Source organism: Malania oleifera, chromosome 3 (assembly GCF_029873635.1).
Source record: "Malania oleifera isolate guangnan ecotype guangnan chromosome 3, ASM2987363v1, whole genome shotgun sequence".
In the NCBI taxonomy this organism is placed as follows: Eukaryota; Viridiplantae; Streptophyta; class Magnoliopsida; order Santalales; family Ximeniaceae; genus Malania; species Malania oleifera.
This window is the reverse complement of record NC_080419.1, coordinates 1,697,010-1,713,422: the sequence shown is the minus strand read 5'-3', so window position 1 is coordinate 1,713,422 and position 16,413 is coordinate 1,697,010. Positions and strand designations below refer to the sequence as shown.

At 38.0% G+C, this 16,413-nt stretch overlaps 1 protein-coding gene across 11 annotated transcripts in view; it reads right to left on the bottom strand.

Moving 5' to 3' along the window:
• The window catches only part of LOC131151696 (probable inactive DNA (cytosine-5)-methyltransferase DRM3), a 52,636-nt gene extending 42,946 nt beyond the window's left edge, over positions 1–9,690 (bottom strand). Inside the window, exons 1-5 of one of the 11 annotated variants that reach the window (XM_058103051.1) lie at positions 9,360–9,635; positions 8,892–9,004; positions 6,196–6,286; positions 4,865–4,954; positions 4,644–4,778 (exon numbers count right to left, since the gene is read on the bottom strand). In XM_058103051.1, coding sequence (XP_057959034.1) covers positions 4,644–4,778; positions 4,865–4,867 — 138 coding nt within the window. In that variant the 5' untranslated portion in view covers positions 4,868–4,954; positions 6,196–6,286; positions 8,892–9,004; positions 9,360–9,635. Of the gene's footprint in view, positions 1–4,643; positions 4,779–4,864; positions 4,955–6,162; positions 6,287–8,891; positions 9,005–9,359 lie in introns of all 11 variants that reach the window. The other 10 variants (XM_058103046.1, XM_058103052.1, XM_058103050.1 and 7 more) reach the window with 10 other exon arrangements.
• Between the last annotated feature and the right edge of the window lie 6,723 nt (positions 9,691–16,413).

Sequence of the window (16,413 nt, the reverse complement as noted above, 5' to 3'; positions counted from 1 at the left end):
AGATGAATTATAAGTGGGTTAGATAGGGTGATTGTAATTCTAGATTTTTTCATATGATAGCCCATAGAAAAATGAGAAAGAATTTAATTAGGGAGTTGGAGGCGGATGTGATGTTTTTTCTTTTTTTTTTTTGGGGGGGGGGGGGGGGGGGGGGGGTTGTGGCTGATTCTATCAAACACTACCAGGATTGCTTCCAAGATCATAGATTTCTATCACAACTTGTTTTCTGAGGATGAGTAGATCGATGGTGGAAGGTTTTAAATGGGATCCTTTATCTGTTGACAATATAGCCTAGTTAGAGAGACCATTTGAGGAAGAGGAAGTTAGATCTACAGTTTTCGGTATGGAGAGGAATAAAGCTCCTGGGCCGGATGGTTTTAATTTAGATTTTTATCAAGATTGTTGGCCGGTAGTGAAGAATACCTTGATGAAGGTTTTCAACAAAACAAATTTTATGGGAATGGGGTTTTAAGCAAGAGTATTAATTCTACCTTCATTACATTGGTGCCGAAGAAAAGTAGGTCAATTAGGATTTCAGATTATAGGCCTATTAGTTTAGTATCATGTGTTTATAAAATAATCACCAAAGTTCTAGCTAATAGGTTGACTGGGGTGCTTGATAAGACTATTTCTAAGGCCCAAAGTGCTTTTGTGGGAGGGAGACAAATTGTGGATGTCATTTTGATTGTGAATGAAGCTGTTGAGGACATTAGGAGGATGAAGAAGAAGGGCTTTAAGTTGGATTTCGAGAAGGCTTTATGACGTAGTGAGTTGGAGCTTTCTCGATAAGATTTTTATGAGGAAGGGGTTCAGAGAGAGATGGATGAAAGGTTGTATATCTAACATGTTTTACTCAGTGATAGTAAATGGTGAACCTAAATCTTGGTTTAGGGCCACGACGGTAATTAGACAAGGTGGTCCTCTTTCCCTGTTTTTATTTGTTTTAGTAGCAGATGTTTTGAGTAGGTTGGTTGATAGGGCGGTGGATAGAGATTTGGTGAAAGGTTTGGAAGTGGGGAGGGAGGAGATTACGATCTCACACCTTCAGTTCGTTGATGATACCATATTTTCCCTAGAGGATCGCAGGACTTTTTTTTTTTAATATTTTGGGGCTTCTCCATATTTTTGAAAGGATTTCAGGGCTTAAGATTAATATGGAGAAGAGTGGTACCGTCGCAATTAACATGCCTGCAGAACGCGTTAAAGAATTATCTTTGGAGATAGGGTGCATGGAGTTGGATTGGCCGTTGTCTTATCTAGGAGCTCCTCAATTAGCTATTGGGACCCGGTAGTGTTGAGACTGTCCAAGCATCTACATGGGTGGAAGGGAGCTCTTTTTTCCTTGGGAGACAGGATTATTCTAATTCAGGTTTATCTTTCTTGTATCCCGTTGTATTCTCTTTCTATATTTAAAATTCTAATGGGTGTTGCTACAAAAATTGGGAGGTTCTTTGGTCAAGAGTAGAGAGTTTTAGGGATCATTTGGTGAGTTGGGAGGTAATTTGTAGGTCTAAACAGGAGGGAAGTTTGGGTCTTGGAAATGGTGTCTAAAAACACAGCTCTCTTAGCCAAATGGCTTTGGTGATTCCCTTTAGAGGATTCTTATTTGTGGCATAAAGTTATTAAAAGCAAGTTTGTACGTGACATGAATGGGTTGGATACCAATTTAGGTTCTAGATGCTCTTTGAAAAGTCTGTGGAAAGCTATTTCTCATATTTACCCTCTCTTTATTCCCCATACTAAATTTGTGTTGGATAAGGGGTGTAATATTTGCTTTTGGAAAGACCTTTGGTTGCAGAATATTGTCTTGTCCACCTCTTGTCCTCGCCTATTCAGATTGAGCTCAAGACAAAATGATTTCATTTCTTCTTTCCTCAATGATCTGAATGGTCATATACCTTCTTGGAATTTTCATTTAGGAGATCTTTGGATCATAGGGAAACAAATGAGTTATCTTCATTGTTGGTATTGTTGAATAATTGTTGGGTATCTTCGGAAGCTTATAGCTGATCTTGACTTTTGGACCCCTCAGGGACCTGTTCTTGCAAATCTTTTTGTGAATTCTTGGCCAGCACTAACTTTTCCTCCCCTCTATTAAAAGTATTTAGAAGGCCAAAATCCCCACTAAAAATCAAAGCTTTTATTTGGTTGGTCGTGCTAAATAGGATAAATACTAACAATTTGCTGCAGATTAGGAGACCTTTAAAGGCTTTCTCTCCAGATATTTGCATGCTTTGTTTTAATAGCCCAGAATCTGCTCCACATCTTTTCTTGCATTGTAATTTTGCACGGAAATTTTGGAACAAGTTATTCAGTTATTTTGGATAAGGTTGGGTTTGTCCAGGGACAGTGGAGGAGTTTTCAACAATATCTTTGTTTGGGTTTGGGAGGAAGAAGGAAGGAAAAGGGCTATGGATTAGTGCTTTATTTGCAGTATTTTGGGGTTTATGGAAGGAATGTAACTAGCGTGCATTTTCAAGGAAGAAATTAGCATTTTTGTTGGTGTTGGAGAACATTCATATTCTGGATTCATGGTGGTGCGTGGATAATGGTAATTTCAAGGGCATATTCTTCTTAGATATTAAGTGGGATTGGCTTGCTCTGTTGACTTCTTAGGATGTGCTGATTTCTTGGGCTGTTTTTTTACATCTCTTGCTTTCCTTTTTTTGTTTTCCTTGGGATTTCCCACACTTCGTTAAGGAGGTGTCTCTTCTCCTGATTGTACATCCTTTTTCTATCTAATGAATTTCTTTTGCTATCAAAAAATATCACCACCTTGATCCATGTCATGGATTCCTTGAGAAAGATTGGGAGGGGATTCTATAGGTCTCTTTACTACTAAATCCTTTTTCCTTCACCTCTTAAACACTCCCCCAACCAAACATTACTCCAATCTGTTTCCTCAGAGCAACACCATTTAAAAGGCTAAGCTAACTTTGAAGATTTGGATTGTATTAAACAATAAATTTAATATACATGACTTTTAAAGTGCAAACGACCCTACAAGACCCACAGCCCTGATATGTGCCCCATGTGCCGCAATTCCAATGAAACAAATGCACACCTCTTCCTTCATTTTCTGGGGGCAAATTTTCTCTGGAGTGCTCCTTTTATTTTGGGCAAGCTTGGGTGGCTCCTTGAGACATGGGAGATTTCTTGCAAATGAGCTATTGTTGTTGGCAAAGTAAAAAAGGAAAGACTTTATGGAGTTGCACAGTTTTGTTACCGTGTGGACCCTTTGGATCTAGAGAAATTCAAGAACTTTTAAGGATTGTACAACTTTCCCTTGCTTTCTGTGAGATAGAGTTATGTTTCTTGCCTCTATTGCATTTTGGGTTTTTGGGGGGATTCTCCCCACCTGACCTTCAAAGAGATTGGCGGGCAACTCTTTTGTAAATGATTAGGTTTTTATTTTTCTGTTTTACCCTTTTTAGGAAAAAATCTTGTCTCCTTGTATTTACATTGTTTTCTATTACTATATTTTTTACTTATACAAAAATAAATAAATAAAAGTTTCTGAAACAAGAATGCTAAGGTGGATGAGTGGTATAACTCTAAAAGATAAATTATAGAATGAACACATTCTTAGTACTTCTTTTTGGGACAGAAAAAAGAAATATATGAAGGAAGAGGAGAGAAATTACAACATAGGAGAGAATAAGGGATCCTCAGAGCAGCAGCAACAACAAAAAAAAAAAAAAAAAAGAACCAAAGGGGAAAAAAACATAAAAAACAAAAACAAAGCCTAACAATCTCTAAATAAGAAAATTTTATTTAAGCCCTACCCATCATAATTGATATAGTTTCATAAATTTTCTAATGCACACAGTCCTTTCTCTGCTTTTCCTTTAGAACCATCCAAGCAAACTGCATTCCCTCCACGATCAGCCAACCACAATCTCATATTATCCAATAACTTTTGAGCTTTAATATCCTTTGTGCTAGCCTCCTCCACAGGGGTAGGTAGAATCCCATCCCTACATTGATGATTCACTACCAAGTCTCCACCCAAACCCCTTCCTCAGAAAAACGATACATTCTCCAAACCTTCAAGCGAAGAAATAGGAACATGAGCAGTTCCCAAGCGCTTTAGAAGAGTTAGATGACCAAATTGTCATCCAACAATAAGCCACTATCGCACAAAAAATCCCCATCATAATCACAGTCATTTACGAATATCACCCCATTTATTTTTGTTTTTTACCATCTCAATATGATTTTCTCATTTCCTTCTCTACACCCGACTTAGAAAACTTACGAGATTTTTCAAAAGATAAGGAAAAGAGGGAGGGATGGAGTGGTTTGGGCACTTGCAATATAGGCCAAATAACACCCCAGAAGGAGTGAGCTAGTTAATGTCAGCAACAGTAGGAGGGGGAAGGATAGACCTAAATAATTTTGACTAAGATATTGAGATAGTGAGTAAAAATTTAACAGCCTTCCATTTGCAAGAAAATGATGCCCATGATCATGTAGATTGGAAGTAAAAGGATTCATGAAGCCAAACCCACTGACTTAACACTTGGTGGTTGTTAACTATAAGGAAGCTCTAAAAAATGCGGACTAATATTACCATAACACCTAATTTAATAGATTTAACATGGCAAAAAAATAATTAATAATATTCAAAAGGGAGGCATTACCCCAATATGCCTGGAGAACATTGTCCCACTCCCAGATGGCACATCCAAATCCAAAACTTCAGTCTTTGGCATGATTCCTGTCCCAACTTCCTGATCTGAAGAACCTTTGCTATTTGAATAATCTGTCATCTCGCACTGTAGGAATAGAATAAGGAAACTATGAATGCATAAATAAAACTAATTGTCTTCAAGACAATCACACGGGTAACAATAACATATACCATCTTGAAATGGAAATGATATGAGCAGAACCAGAGACAAGTAGCTCATACACGACCACAAATAGCATAATCTGAGTTTTCGTCTAATGTCTGTAAGAGAAATTCTCAAATCAGCCCAAAGCAACAAAATTTTCCAAAATTCTAAGGGTTACCGCCCAGAAACCCAATCACCTTTGTTCACTATATCAATTTGTCTCTTGGGTTTAAAAAATCAATCAACTAGTACTCTGAACTTTTGACATGTATGAAATTGTAAATGCAAGCATGCAAGTCTAGATCTATAAAACACACTTAACTAACCAACTAAAGGCATATTTGACCTCATTTTTCCTCTCAAAACCCATTATGTTCCTTATTTCATCTTTTTATATTGATCCAAACAGCAGATGAAATAAATTATCAAGTAGTTTTAAAAGAAAAGATGAGGATAAATCTATATTTCTATGGTTAGTCAAGTAATATATTATTCATAGGTTTAGACTTATATCTTGGCATCGTTAAAATTTAAAAATGCTATGGGATGGAGGATCACATTTCATACGACAAAAGTTCAAGGTCCTAATTGATCTATTTTAAAACCCAGGCTGCAAACTAATGTAGTGACCAAGTTGAAGGGGGTAACCTGATAATAACCAAAATTATAAATGCAGCATTTAAGAATATCCAGTCAATGACACAAATATTAAAAATCTGTTGAGATGAAATATGTTAATTTTGGCACCACTGTTGTTAAAAAATCGATCTGATAATTTTTTATCAGCAAAGAGCTATATTAAAGGGCAACAGGGGGATGCCAACCCGAATTACAAGAAATCAATCACCTGAAAGGATGTCACAAAAATTGAAAATTACATTGAATTCATTTTCATTGCCAACTAGTAACCGCAGTAAACCACTGCTCTATGCTGAACTGATTCAAACTGATTATATATAAGAAGAAGAAGAAGAAGAAGATAAAGTACGAGAGGAATTCTGCAGATACACTATAAGATCAACAGGGCATTACATTTTCCATTAAGGTATTCCCTTCTTTTTAATAAGAAGAATCATTAAGAAAAATGAGGGCACACACAACCACCCAAGGCTAAAAGGGGAAATGAAACCCCACCCATACCCTCACCCCCAAGTGAACAACCCAATAAGAAGGCAAATTTTGGTTCTCTTTTTACAAGAATAACATAGGCCCATATTGAAGTGTTTAACTGTACAACTCTCTCTTCACTACATCCAGATTTGGTTCCACCAAAACAAAAGAAAAGAGAAATCTTCATTATGTCTAAAGTGGCCAAATAAATAACCTTATATGAGATAAAGTTCCCATCACTGATCACCTCCTATTCCACCCTCTACACATTCCGTCATCGACAGAATCATGCAAGAAGTGCATGTCACAGAGCACTCCAAACCTGCCCCAGAGCTGTACTAAAAGAAAAAGAAAAAAAACAGAGCAAATAAATTGTTAAATTTATACTCGGCATCGCATTTATAGAGGCACACCAAATTGCAATTGCCTAAAGAATTAAGTTGTCTATGCAGGTATCTCTAAAAACTAGGGCTAATAAACAACATAAGCTCATGAAGAGCCGAGAGTCAAACCCATTAAGGCTATGAAAGAAGGAAAGACCTAATCAAAAAGAGCCAAAAATTACATATGAACCATGTGCTTTCATCTTCTCCACGGAATTGCAAAGCATAAAAAGGACAACATCAAAGGATTCCACAACTTAGCCATATTGGAGGAATCTTCCAATTGCAGTTCATGAAGCAAAAACAATATAGCCTTCAAGACCATAATGAAATGAAATTTATCAAACCTTATCATCACTATTTGAGAAATATATATATAATTAGAATGATATTTCAGGCCTAATCTTATTACATTGTGATGCTAATTTTTTTTACAAGTATGGTATGTATAAAATCAAGTGGGTGCCAAACCAAATTACGATCACTTGCAGATTAAAAAATGGAAAGTACATTCAATCAAGGAGGTCTGGTGTAAAATTCCCTGACCCCCATACAAAAACAGTCTTCATAATCAAACATTTGTGACTTTGTATCTTGCCTTCCTCACCTTCGAACTTCTTGTTTATAAGGGTACCATTTCCCAAAAAAAGCCTCCTCAAACCCTGCTCATTCCCGATCCCTACATGACCAGTTAGCTGGTGAATGTTATGCTGCATCACCCAACTGATTTTGAGTCATTGCCAAATGAATCTCTAGATTTCCCTCATAAATTAGTGCAGAAAAATGTGACTTGGCCTTTCTCCATCTTCTTTACACAGAAAGAATTCAACCACTGGCACCACACTCTCTTTCTTAGGTTGTCACCCATCAGAATAGCTTTCCAGGAGGCCTCCGTCAAATAAACCAAAAAAAAAGATGAAGAAGAAGAAAGAAAAAAGCAACTCTCCTTGGGATCTTTGGTTTTCATTCTGCTTTCCAGGGGATTTCCCACCTGTTCCTGCCATGAATAAGATTATAGTAATATTTAACATTAAATTTTGAACTCTTGCCTCCCATTTTCGCTTGTCTCATCTGTGTCCTTCCTATTTCTATTAATTATAGGTCACTTTGGGTTTATGGAATGTCTATTCCTAGTAATAAATTGGAAGAAAATGTATTAAAAATCACATAGAGAATAGTAATTTAGAAAAAAGTCACTTGTGCAAAAGGTTGTGTTATCCCATCCAACATGGAATAGGATTGGAATAGATATTCCTATGGGGAAATTTGGGAATAATCAATCCTTGTCTATTCATGTTATGGATTAATAAAGAATTTTGTATTATCATTTGCTTTAGGATAGCAATAAGTTGTCAAATCCTTAAATTATGATTATTATGATTGTTTGAATATCCGGGAACCAAACATAAGACATAACCCTATTGTTATAGAAGTAGGTACGCAGGTTATCCACTTCAGTCCCCATCCTGAATCTGTCCTACGAAAGTGATGTTCCAGGCTACTTCATTCTCTCACTCAACTAGAACTTCAGCTACTGTAACTTCTCTACTGGTTACTAAATTTATCCACACTCATTTACTCTTTTAGGAAACTTGATAGGCATTGATGTCCCTTTTTATCTCAATCACAAACTAATTATGGCAGGAAGCACATGTGTAGTATTTGTTTTAAATTCACTGCACCATATTTTTGCTTACAGGCTAGCATTACCAATTATTGATTTTTTGTAAAAAGATAGCAATGATTAGTTGAGCATCAAAGGGAACTAAACTCACCATGCAAAAGATTAATATTTAATCATGGGATACATGCAGGATCCCTAACTAAGTCTGGATTCTTTAATCATGGCCTGGTAAGCTTGAACAGGGTATGTTAAGAAAGGGCTCCTTAATACTTCCTTTAGTGAGCACAAGTATCTGTCAAGTTGGCCACATGCTGCTGCATTTTGGGGTCCTTGAACACTCTGGCATGGCCTTCTCCTATAGCCTATAAAGAGGATGGTCTCTTCCTCAACATTACAACTTACAAGTACCCGCCCTTTACCTCATTTGGGAGCTTTTGATCATCACTTCCACTGGATACTTTCATTATCTAACCCACAACTTCTCTCTCTAGAAACTTTAAAACCCCATCCTCCAAAATCAACCAGCACCCCTCATTCCCTCCACCTGCCACCCGACACTCGAGTTCATAAGAATTGTCTGATTGTCCTCTATTGACTCTCCTTGCTTCTCCCACATTACTTGAATGCAACACTGCCCCATCCCCAAATTCCAAAACCCTCATCTACAGTATGAATATATCTGTCTCCAGGTTTGTGTTAAATACTCATACAACCACAGTTCAATACAGAAAGAACCTCATCTCTCTGAACTGCAAATTCCCAACTTACTCTTCTGATTCTAAGTGCAAACATAGGAAGGAGAATTCCCTGTTTCTAGTTAAATGTGATACGGCATCAACCATAATAACAAGCTACAGCAAGAACCTAGAACAAAAAAAAAATTGTTTAAAAAATAATATCAAAGAAAGAAACTGATAAGCACATTTAGAGAAGCACCTTTAAACCCTTGAAATGGCAATATGCGAGAATCTAGCTATTCTTTGACCCCAATCATGCCAAGAAAGTTCAATGCACTTCAGCACTTCACTATAAGAACGCTTACCAACATTCTGAATTGATTACAGACAACTGAAGTCAGAGGAACACTAACTTAAAACAAAATGAATTCAAAATAAATAAATAAATGTCGGGCAAAATCAGAAGACAAAAATCGAAAAATCAAAAGAAAATAAATTAAAATGAAAATCCTTATTTCATAAACAATAATTGGAGAAAAATCAAGGAGAAGCAAGTAAAAATCCCAAGGAATCAGCATTGACTGGACGCCATGCAAGAAGCCAAGAATTACATTAAACAAATATTTATATTTATATTAAAAATATATATAAAGCAAGAGCCGTCGTGACAAACAGCGAATCAGAGAAGAAAAGGAAGCGCATGCGCATGCGGCTATTAACGGATTACCTGATCAGAGATCTCGCCGGCGAGAGCAGGCCTAGAACTGCAGAAAAACCCCCGCGCGCGTTGGTGGCGCTCGCAGGGTTCGCGAAATTAGAACGACCAGAGTAAGAACTGATCTTATGTTTGGGAGACGGCTAACGTTAGGTTCGATGGATCAGGTTCCTCCGGTTGTTCGATCAGAAATTGCCACGTAAGCGCAAAGCGAGGTAATCAGGAGAATCTGGTACTGATACTTCTGCAGTCGCTTCTGCACGATGCTGCACATGAACTGATGGGCCCGTTCTTTCTACGGACAAGACGCATGGATTACGCGTGTCGGAATCTGTGTTCCCCTATTCTGACCGGATTCTTTGTTTTTTTTTTTATCATGAAAATTGTATTTATCAAAATGGAGTATATACTGTATTGAGACATTGTTTCCCATCCAACAAAACAGCAATCTACATTACATCAAAATCTAGACATACCCATGAGCACAAGGTCATTTCATATGCTACTCATCAGTCTAACATCATTTCAAAGGGATAAAACTATGCCGGTCAAGTATACTAGAGGTCAAGAGTGTGTAAGTTAAACTTGTCAAATACAACTCTAAAATTGTGTCTTTGGATTACTTCAATCATCTCCTCTGGGTTAATATTCTTTTTTTCAAACCTCATCTTGTTCCTAAACTGCCATAGGAAGAAAATTGTAGTAGACAAACCAACCTTTTTCCCTATTGCACTTATGTCATTACCTTTCACCCCTTTATGTAGCCACTTCACTGCAACCTTCAATGTAGACGTGGCCCTTTGCATTCCCAACCATCTCCTAATAACATTCCATACATGTGAAAAGAACCTGCATTTAAAGAAATTATGGTCAATAGTTTCAGTATCTTCTATACAAAAAACACAAAGATGATCCTCATTTCTCCAACATATTTTATCACACGTGAGCAGCTTCCCTATGATCCCTAACCACAATGTAAAAGAATGTTTGGGAGAACTACCACTCTTCCATATTTCTTTAACCCAGGGGACTTTGTCCCTCTTTAGTCTCTAAAAATCATAGCATTTCGTGGTGTTGTTATAGTCCAAATCCCACCCCTCTAGAGTTCTTTCTGTCACATCAACTTCATTCCCACATTTCAGAAGTAGCTGGTTCTTTATATCAATCATTCTTTTGAAAAGGGGGGAGTCATCATGCTTCGAGTTCATCCCCCAAATATTTGAGCCCTTCATATAGAAATGATTAACCCATCTAAACCACAAGGAGTCTTTTTTGGTCTGTATGTTCCAAAAAGTTTTAGTAAGTAAAGTCTTGTTCCATGATTTGAGATCAAAGACCCCCAGCCCTCCTTCGGATTTTGGGAGACAAACTACCTTCCATGCCACTAATGGTTTCTTCCTTCGCCCCCCACAAGAAGGCTTTACAAAGTTTAACCACATGCTCAAGGACCTTGTATGGTGTAACACCCTGAACCCGAAACCAGGGTCCGGGGTGTTATTTGGAATAAATCTCTGCTACTGCCTCGTGACGCCCCGAACCCACCAAGCAGGACCCGGGTGCCACGTGTTCTATTACCTGTACCTGGGTCTATATCAATTACGCAGCAGAAATAATAACAATTCCTCCATAATATACCAGAGTTTCTATATCTATATACATCTCAAAAACATAACCCAACATCCAGTATTCACAACATTTACAACTCTAAAAACATAAATATATTACAATCCCAAAATATACACATCCATAGTTTATACCCTCTCTCTCTATCAAAAGTGCTACACCAGCCCCGAGCTCATTAGGCTCGATCATACGAAGGTCCTGAAAAAGATAAAATTCCATATCGGGTGGCTACATCTCAGTAATTTTGAATAGATTAACACCAGTGTGTGGCTATCATGATGTTTGTGTGTCAATATATATAATCATCATTTATAAACATATCACAGTTATGAAAACATTCGCTATCCCTACTCACATACATGTAGTGTATTTTAATAAAACGAGAGTTCCTAAAGATTTGGGTGATTACCCGCCCATGCAAGTAGCACCCCTTTGCTTTGATACTTTATGCAACCCACAGCTACAACTGAAGCATATCAGGGCACTTACCTTACTCAATAAGCCCTCAAGTGGATTATTTATCTCGTACTCACACACGCATTCAAACAAAAGTTTACTGGCAAAAGTTCCCGAGAATAGGGAAGATTACCCGCTCATACAAGTAGCTTCCCTCTGCCCTAATATGTTATGCAGTCCGATATGGCTACATCTGATACCTATCAAGGCACTCGTCTTTCTCAATAAGCCCTCTGGCGGAAAGTATACTTCACCCCAAATAAATATGATACTACAATATACAATTCATTCTTACTTACTCTGTATCTGTTATCTCTATATAATACAACTTTTCATGTTCTCAATAGTTCATATTATATTGTTCACTTTCATAGTTTACATTACTTGAATCTCATATATAGTTCACATTACATGGATCTCATGTAAACTCCACATTACGTGGATCTCATGTAAAGTCCACCTTATGTGGATCTCATGTATGATCCACCTTACGTGGATCTCATGTATAGTCCACCTTACGTGGATCTAATGTCTTATGCATCATCTGTAACAGTTCACATAACTTGAATCTCATGTCATATACTTCCTCTGTAACAGTTCACATCACGTGAATCTCATGTCATATTTAACAATACACATGCAATACATATTATTATTACATTCAATATCCCAAACATCTCATGTCATATTTAACAATACACATGCAATACATATTATTATTACATTTCAGTATTCCCAACATCTCATAAATATACATATCATAATTCATCACAATATTTACATTTTACTTATGCCACACCGTTTAAGTAATACACATAATCATAGCATTTAAAATAACAAAAGTCAACCCATGTTCATCGTTCAGTTTACTAAAAATACACATTTGATATTCTTCACATATATCCAGAAAGTTCATTACCTTCTATATTTCATTTTCACAAATAATATCTACACAGCCCTAGGCTCAAAATCGTAGTTCAAACGATTGGCATTTCTTTTAAAAACTCCCATGATAATCATATACATTTATATACTCATATATTTTCCATTTAAATTGGTAAATCCATAGAAACTACTGGCTTAATCTATTCCTCTTACGTGGTTTCTTGAATTACACCGACAGGAACCCCAAAATGATACCTGCAGCGCTCACCCGAACTTTGAATCAAAAACCCTAGTTTAATCAGATAAATCTTAAATAACCTATTATTTCAATACTTTCTCAACCCATAGACCTCAAATAAACATCTGAAACCCCAAAAATTAAGAATCCTAACTCTTACCTCAACTTTGGAGTGATTCCTAAAAAGTCTAGTTTAGAAATTTGTTCTACTAGATGTGTAGAGAATCTCCCCTAGAACACCGTAACAAACTCCTTTTGTCGATTCGGGTTGAATCCAAGCCGAAAACTTAGAGAGAAGGCAAAGAGAATGTTTTTAGAGAGAGAAAACGAAGAAGGAATGATTTCTTCATGGAGAAGCTTCCTCAAATCCATTTATACACGAGGTTGCCACGTGGCTTCATCGACAAGAAGATAGGATTCGTCAATGAATTATAGAAGGTAATTCATTGACGAGAGGATACATTTGTCGACGAGACTTAAAATCTGAAATTCACTCACTTAGGATCTCTTCGTCGACAAGGAACTGAACTTCATCGATAGTCCCTATAAGAACACTCGTCGAAGAAGAAAGAAGATTCGTCGATGAGGTCGATTGTTCTTTCTTTCAAAATTTTCCCTTTTTCCCCTTTAGTATTTATTTATCTACTCTATTTATTATCTTTCCTAATTATTTTAATAGTTATAATTTTCCGAGTCTTTACATATGGAATAGGAAAGATGGCAAGCCAAAAGCACTCAATGCCCTATATAACATAATTAATCAGTTCCAACCTTCCAGCATAAGATCATGTATGGCTAGGCTAGCACTTAAGCATATTTGCAATTCTGTTTATCATTGGGAGATAGTGAGCCACATTAAGTCTAGATGCAGCAAGTGATATGCCAAGGTATCGAAAAGGGAATATGTCACGCCCCGAACCCGGTAATGGGACCCAGGGGTGAATTAGTAACCTAACATGTCCATGTTTCATACAAAACTTCCATACACAGGACAATGAATAAGGGTCCGACCCTGTGGGGTTCCCAGGCACCCTTTACATATCTATATACAATAGAATATACGCAGCGAAAAATGGACTTTCTATACACATCCAGTACCATACCAGAGTCTATACAAAAGGAAATCCAGGTCCATAATACAAAACACAACCCAGGTGTTAGCCAAAACCACAAAATACCACCCGATACAGTCCTAGTACTTACCCAAGTACCTCTCGTAGTACACTGACCACTACGCTCCCAACTCAAAGACACTAGTTTTAGTTACTTAAAGGACCTGAAAAATATGTACGTACAGCAGGGGTAAGACACCTCTCAGTAAGGGTATATACAAGTTATATCGGTGTATGGCATATGAGTGTTATCATGATACACAAAACGTACACAGTTAAATGCAATTATAGTATTTTCACAAAAGAGTTCCAATACAGTTCATACACACACACAAACATGATCAAACAACCTGGTGTCGTCACACCCTTCAGCCCAAATTTGACCCACATTACACACGCGTCCCTGACACATGGCTAGTCCGAGGCTCCCATGGCATCGTATCGATACAACTGGTGGATCCACACCCTTCGGTGATCAGCCGATAAAGCTCTGCCCTCAAATATAGAGCCGGACACTCTTGTCAAACATGGCCAGCGATTTCATACGCCCTCGGATATAGAGTCAGACACTCTTTCAGTACCTGGAACAACTTGGAACCCAGTTCCTATTGCATTTCAACAAAACACAACTATGCATGCTCATATAACCAAACAAACCATACCCATTTGGTAATCTAAAATCATGATTTTCCAAACACATACAGTTTAAACAAGTCAAGGCACCACCATCCCTATAATATATTATATATCACAATATATTTATGATTTTTCCAACAAAATCAGGGATGCAGCCCGTTGCCCCCTTTTTCCCAAAACTGTAATCATGAAAAATCCATAATTTTACCTGTTAGATCCCCCTAAATGAGTAACCGAAATGCACACAAGACCGTGGACCATAGTTCCACCAAGTCTGATTTCAAAAATAACCAACATAAATTGAATCCCCTTACCTTTTCCCTAATGGTCAATCTCGAACTCTACGACCCCTAAACAGTGAACCAAGTTCCCAAAATCTACAAAGCACAGTACAGAAGACACTCACAATCCTATTCCCTACATAACTACCAGATCAAAATTGAAAATCGAGTCTTTCCTCGATTTCGAGTCAAAACCCAAAAATGCTCTGAATGAAGATCTGATCCGTAGAACTTGTAGAGAATCCTTCATTGATCCTCGTGGTAACGTCAGATCAACGATTCCCACAACGTACGACGAAGAAATATAGAGAGAGAGAGAGTATCCATTCGAGTTCTAGAGAGATAGAGAGATATTTTGAGATTTCTTAGCTGAGAAGTAATGAAAACGGATATTTATAGCCCTTTGACTCAGTCGTCCTCGTCGACGAAATAGCGCCTTCATCGACGAGGCACTGAAGACACCTCGTCGATGAGATGGTAACCTCATTGATGAGCCTAAGATTTCCAAATTCCCGAAATCTCTTAGCTTATCCTCATCGACGAGACCCTGCACTTCGTCACCGAGTAGCACAAAGCCTTCATTGACGAACTCTGGCTTCGTCGAAGAAACCTGCTCAATTTACTACTTTATCCTTCTCTTAATTAACTTAATCCATATATCATGGTTCGGATTCTTACAACCTCCCCTCCTTGCAAAAAAACTCGTCCTTGAAATTTGCTCTCTCATTCATGAACTCATTCACACGCTCAACTCTAGAAAGAACCGACGACTACTACAACGCAGCCCCGTCACAATACATACATACCCTCATTTACGGCAGAGGAATACCATGGTTACATACATAAATCGTCTCAAGAGTTCATACATACACACACTCCCTAAGATAAACCACCTATTCCAATACAAAGTAGGGTAATGTACACATACTCAAAACAACTGTGGATACTTCCGACGTATCTCTGCTTTCAGTTCCCAAGAAGCTTCCTCAACCTCATGATTTTGCCACAATACCTTCACCAACGGTATTCCTTGGTACGTAACTTCTTAACTTTATGGTCCAAAATCTGAACGGTTACCTCCTCGTACGTGCTTCTTCCTCAACCTCATGATTCTGCCACAATACCTTCACCAACGGTATTTCCTTGGTATGTAACTTCTGAACTTTATGGTCCAGAATCTGAACAGGTACCTCCTCGTACGCTAAAGTATCCCCAATCTCCAAGTCCTTATAACTCACAATATGCGATGGATCCACACGTACCTCCTCAACGTGGAAACGTGAAACACATCGTGGATCCTTAAGAGTGCTGGGGGTAGTGCAATCCCGTATGCTATCAAACCCACTCGCTCAAGAACCTAAAATGGTCCGATATACCTTGGGCTCAGCTTGGCCCTTATTCCCAAATCTCATCACCCCTTTCATCGGAGCGATCCTCAGAAATACCTTACCCCCCCCCCCCACTTTGAACTCTAACTCACAGCGGCGAACGTCTGCATAACTCTTCTACCAACTCTGAGCTAATTTAATCCTATCTCGGACCAAACCGACCTTCTCAAATGCCTACTGCACGAGTTCAGGTCCTAACACCTGACGTTCACCGAACTCATCCCAATATAGAGGAGATCGACACCTCCGACCATATAGAGCCTCGAACGGTGCCATCCCGATACTCGCCTGAAAGCTGTTGTTATAGGCGAACTCTACCGGTGGCATAAACTATATCCAGCTACCACCGAAGTCAAATACACAAGCCCGCAACATATATTCCAAAATCTGTATTGTCCTCTCCGACTGTGCATTAGTTTGGGAGTAGAACGCTGTACTAAAAGTAAG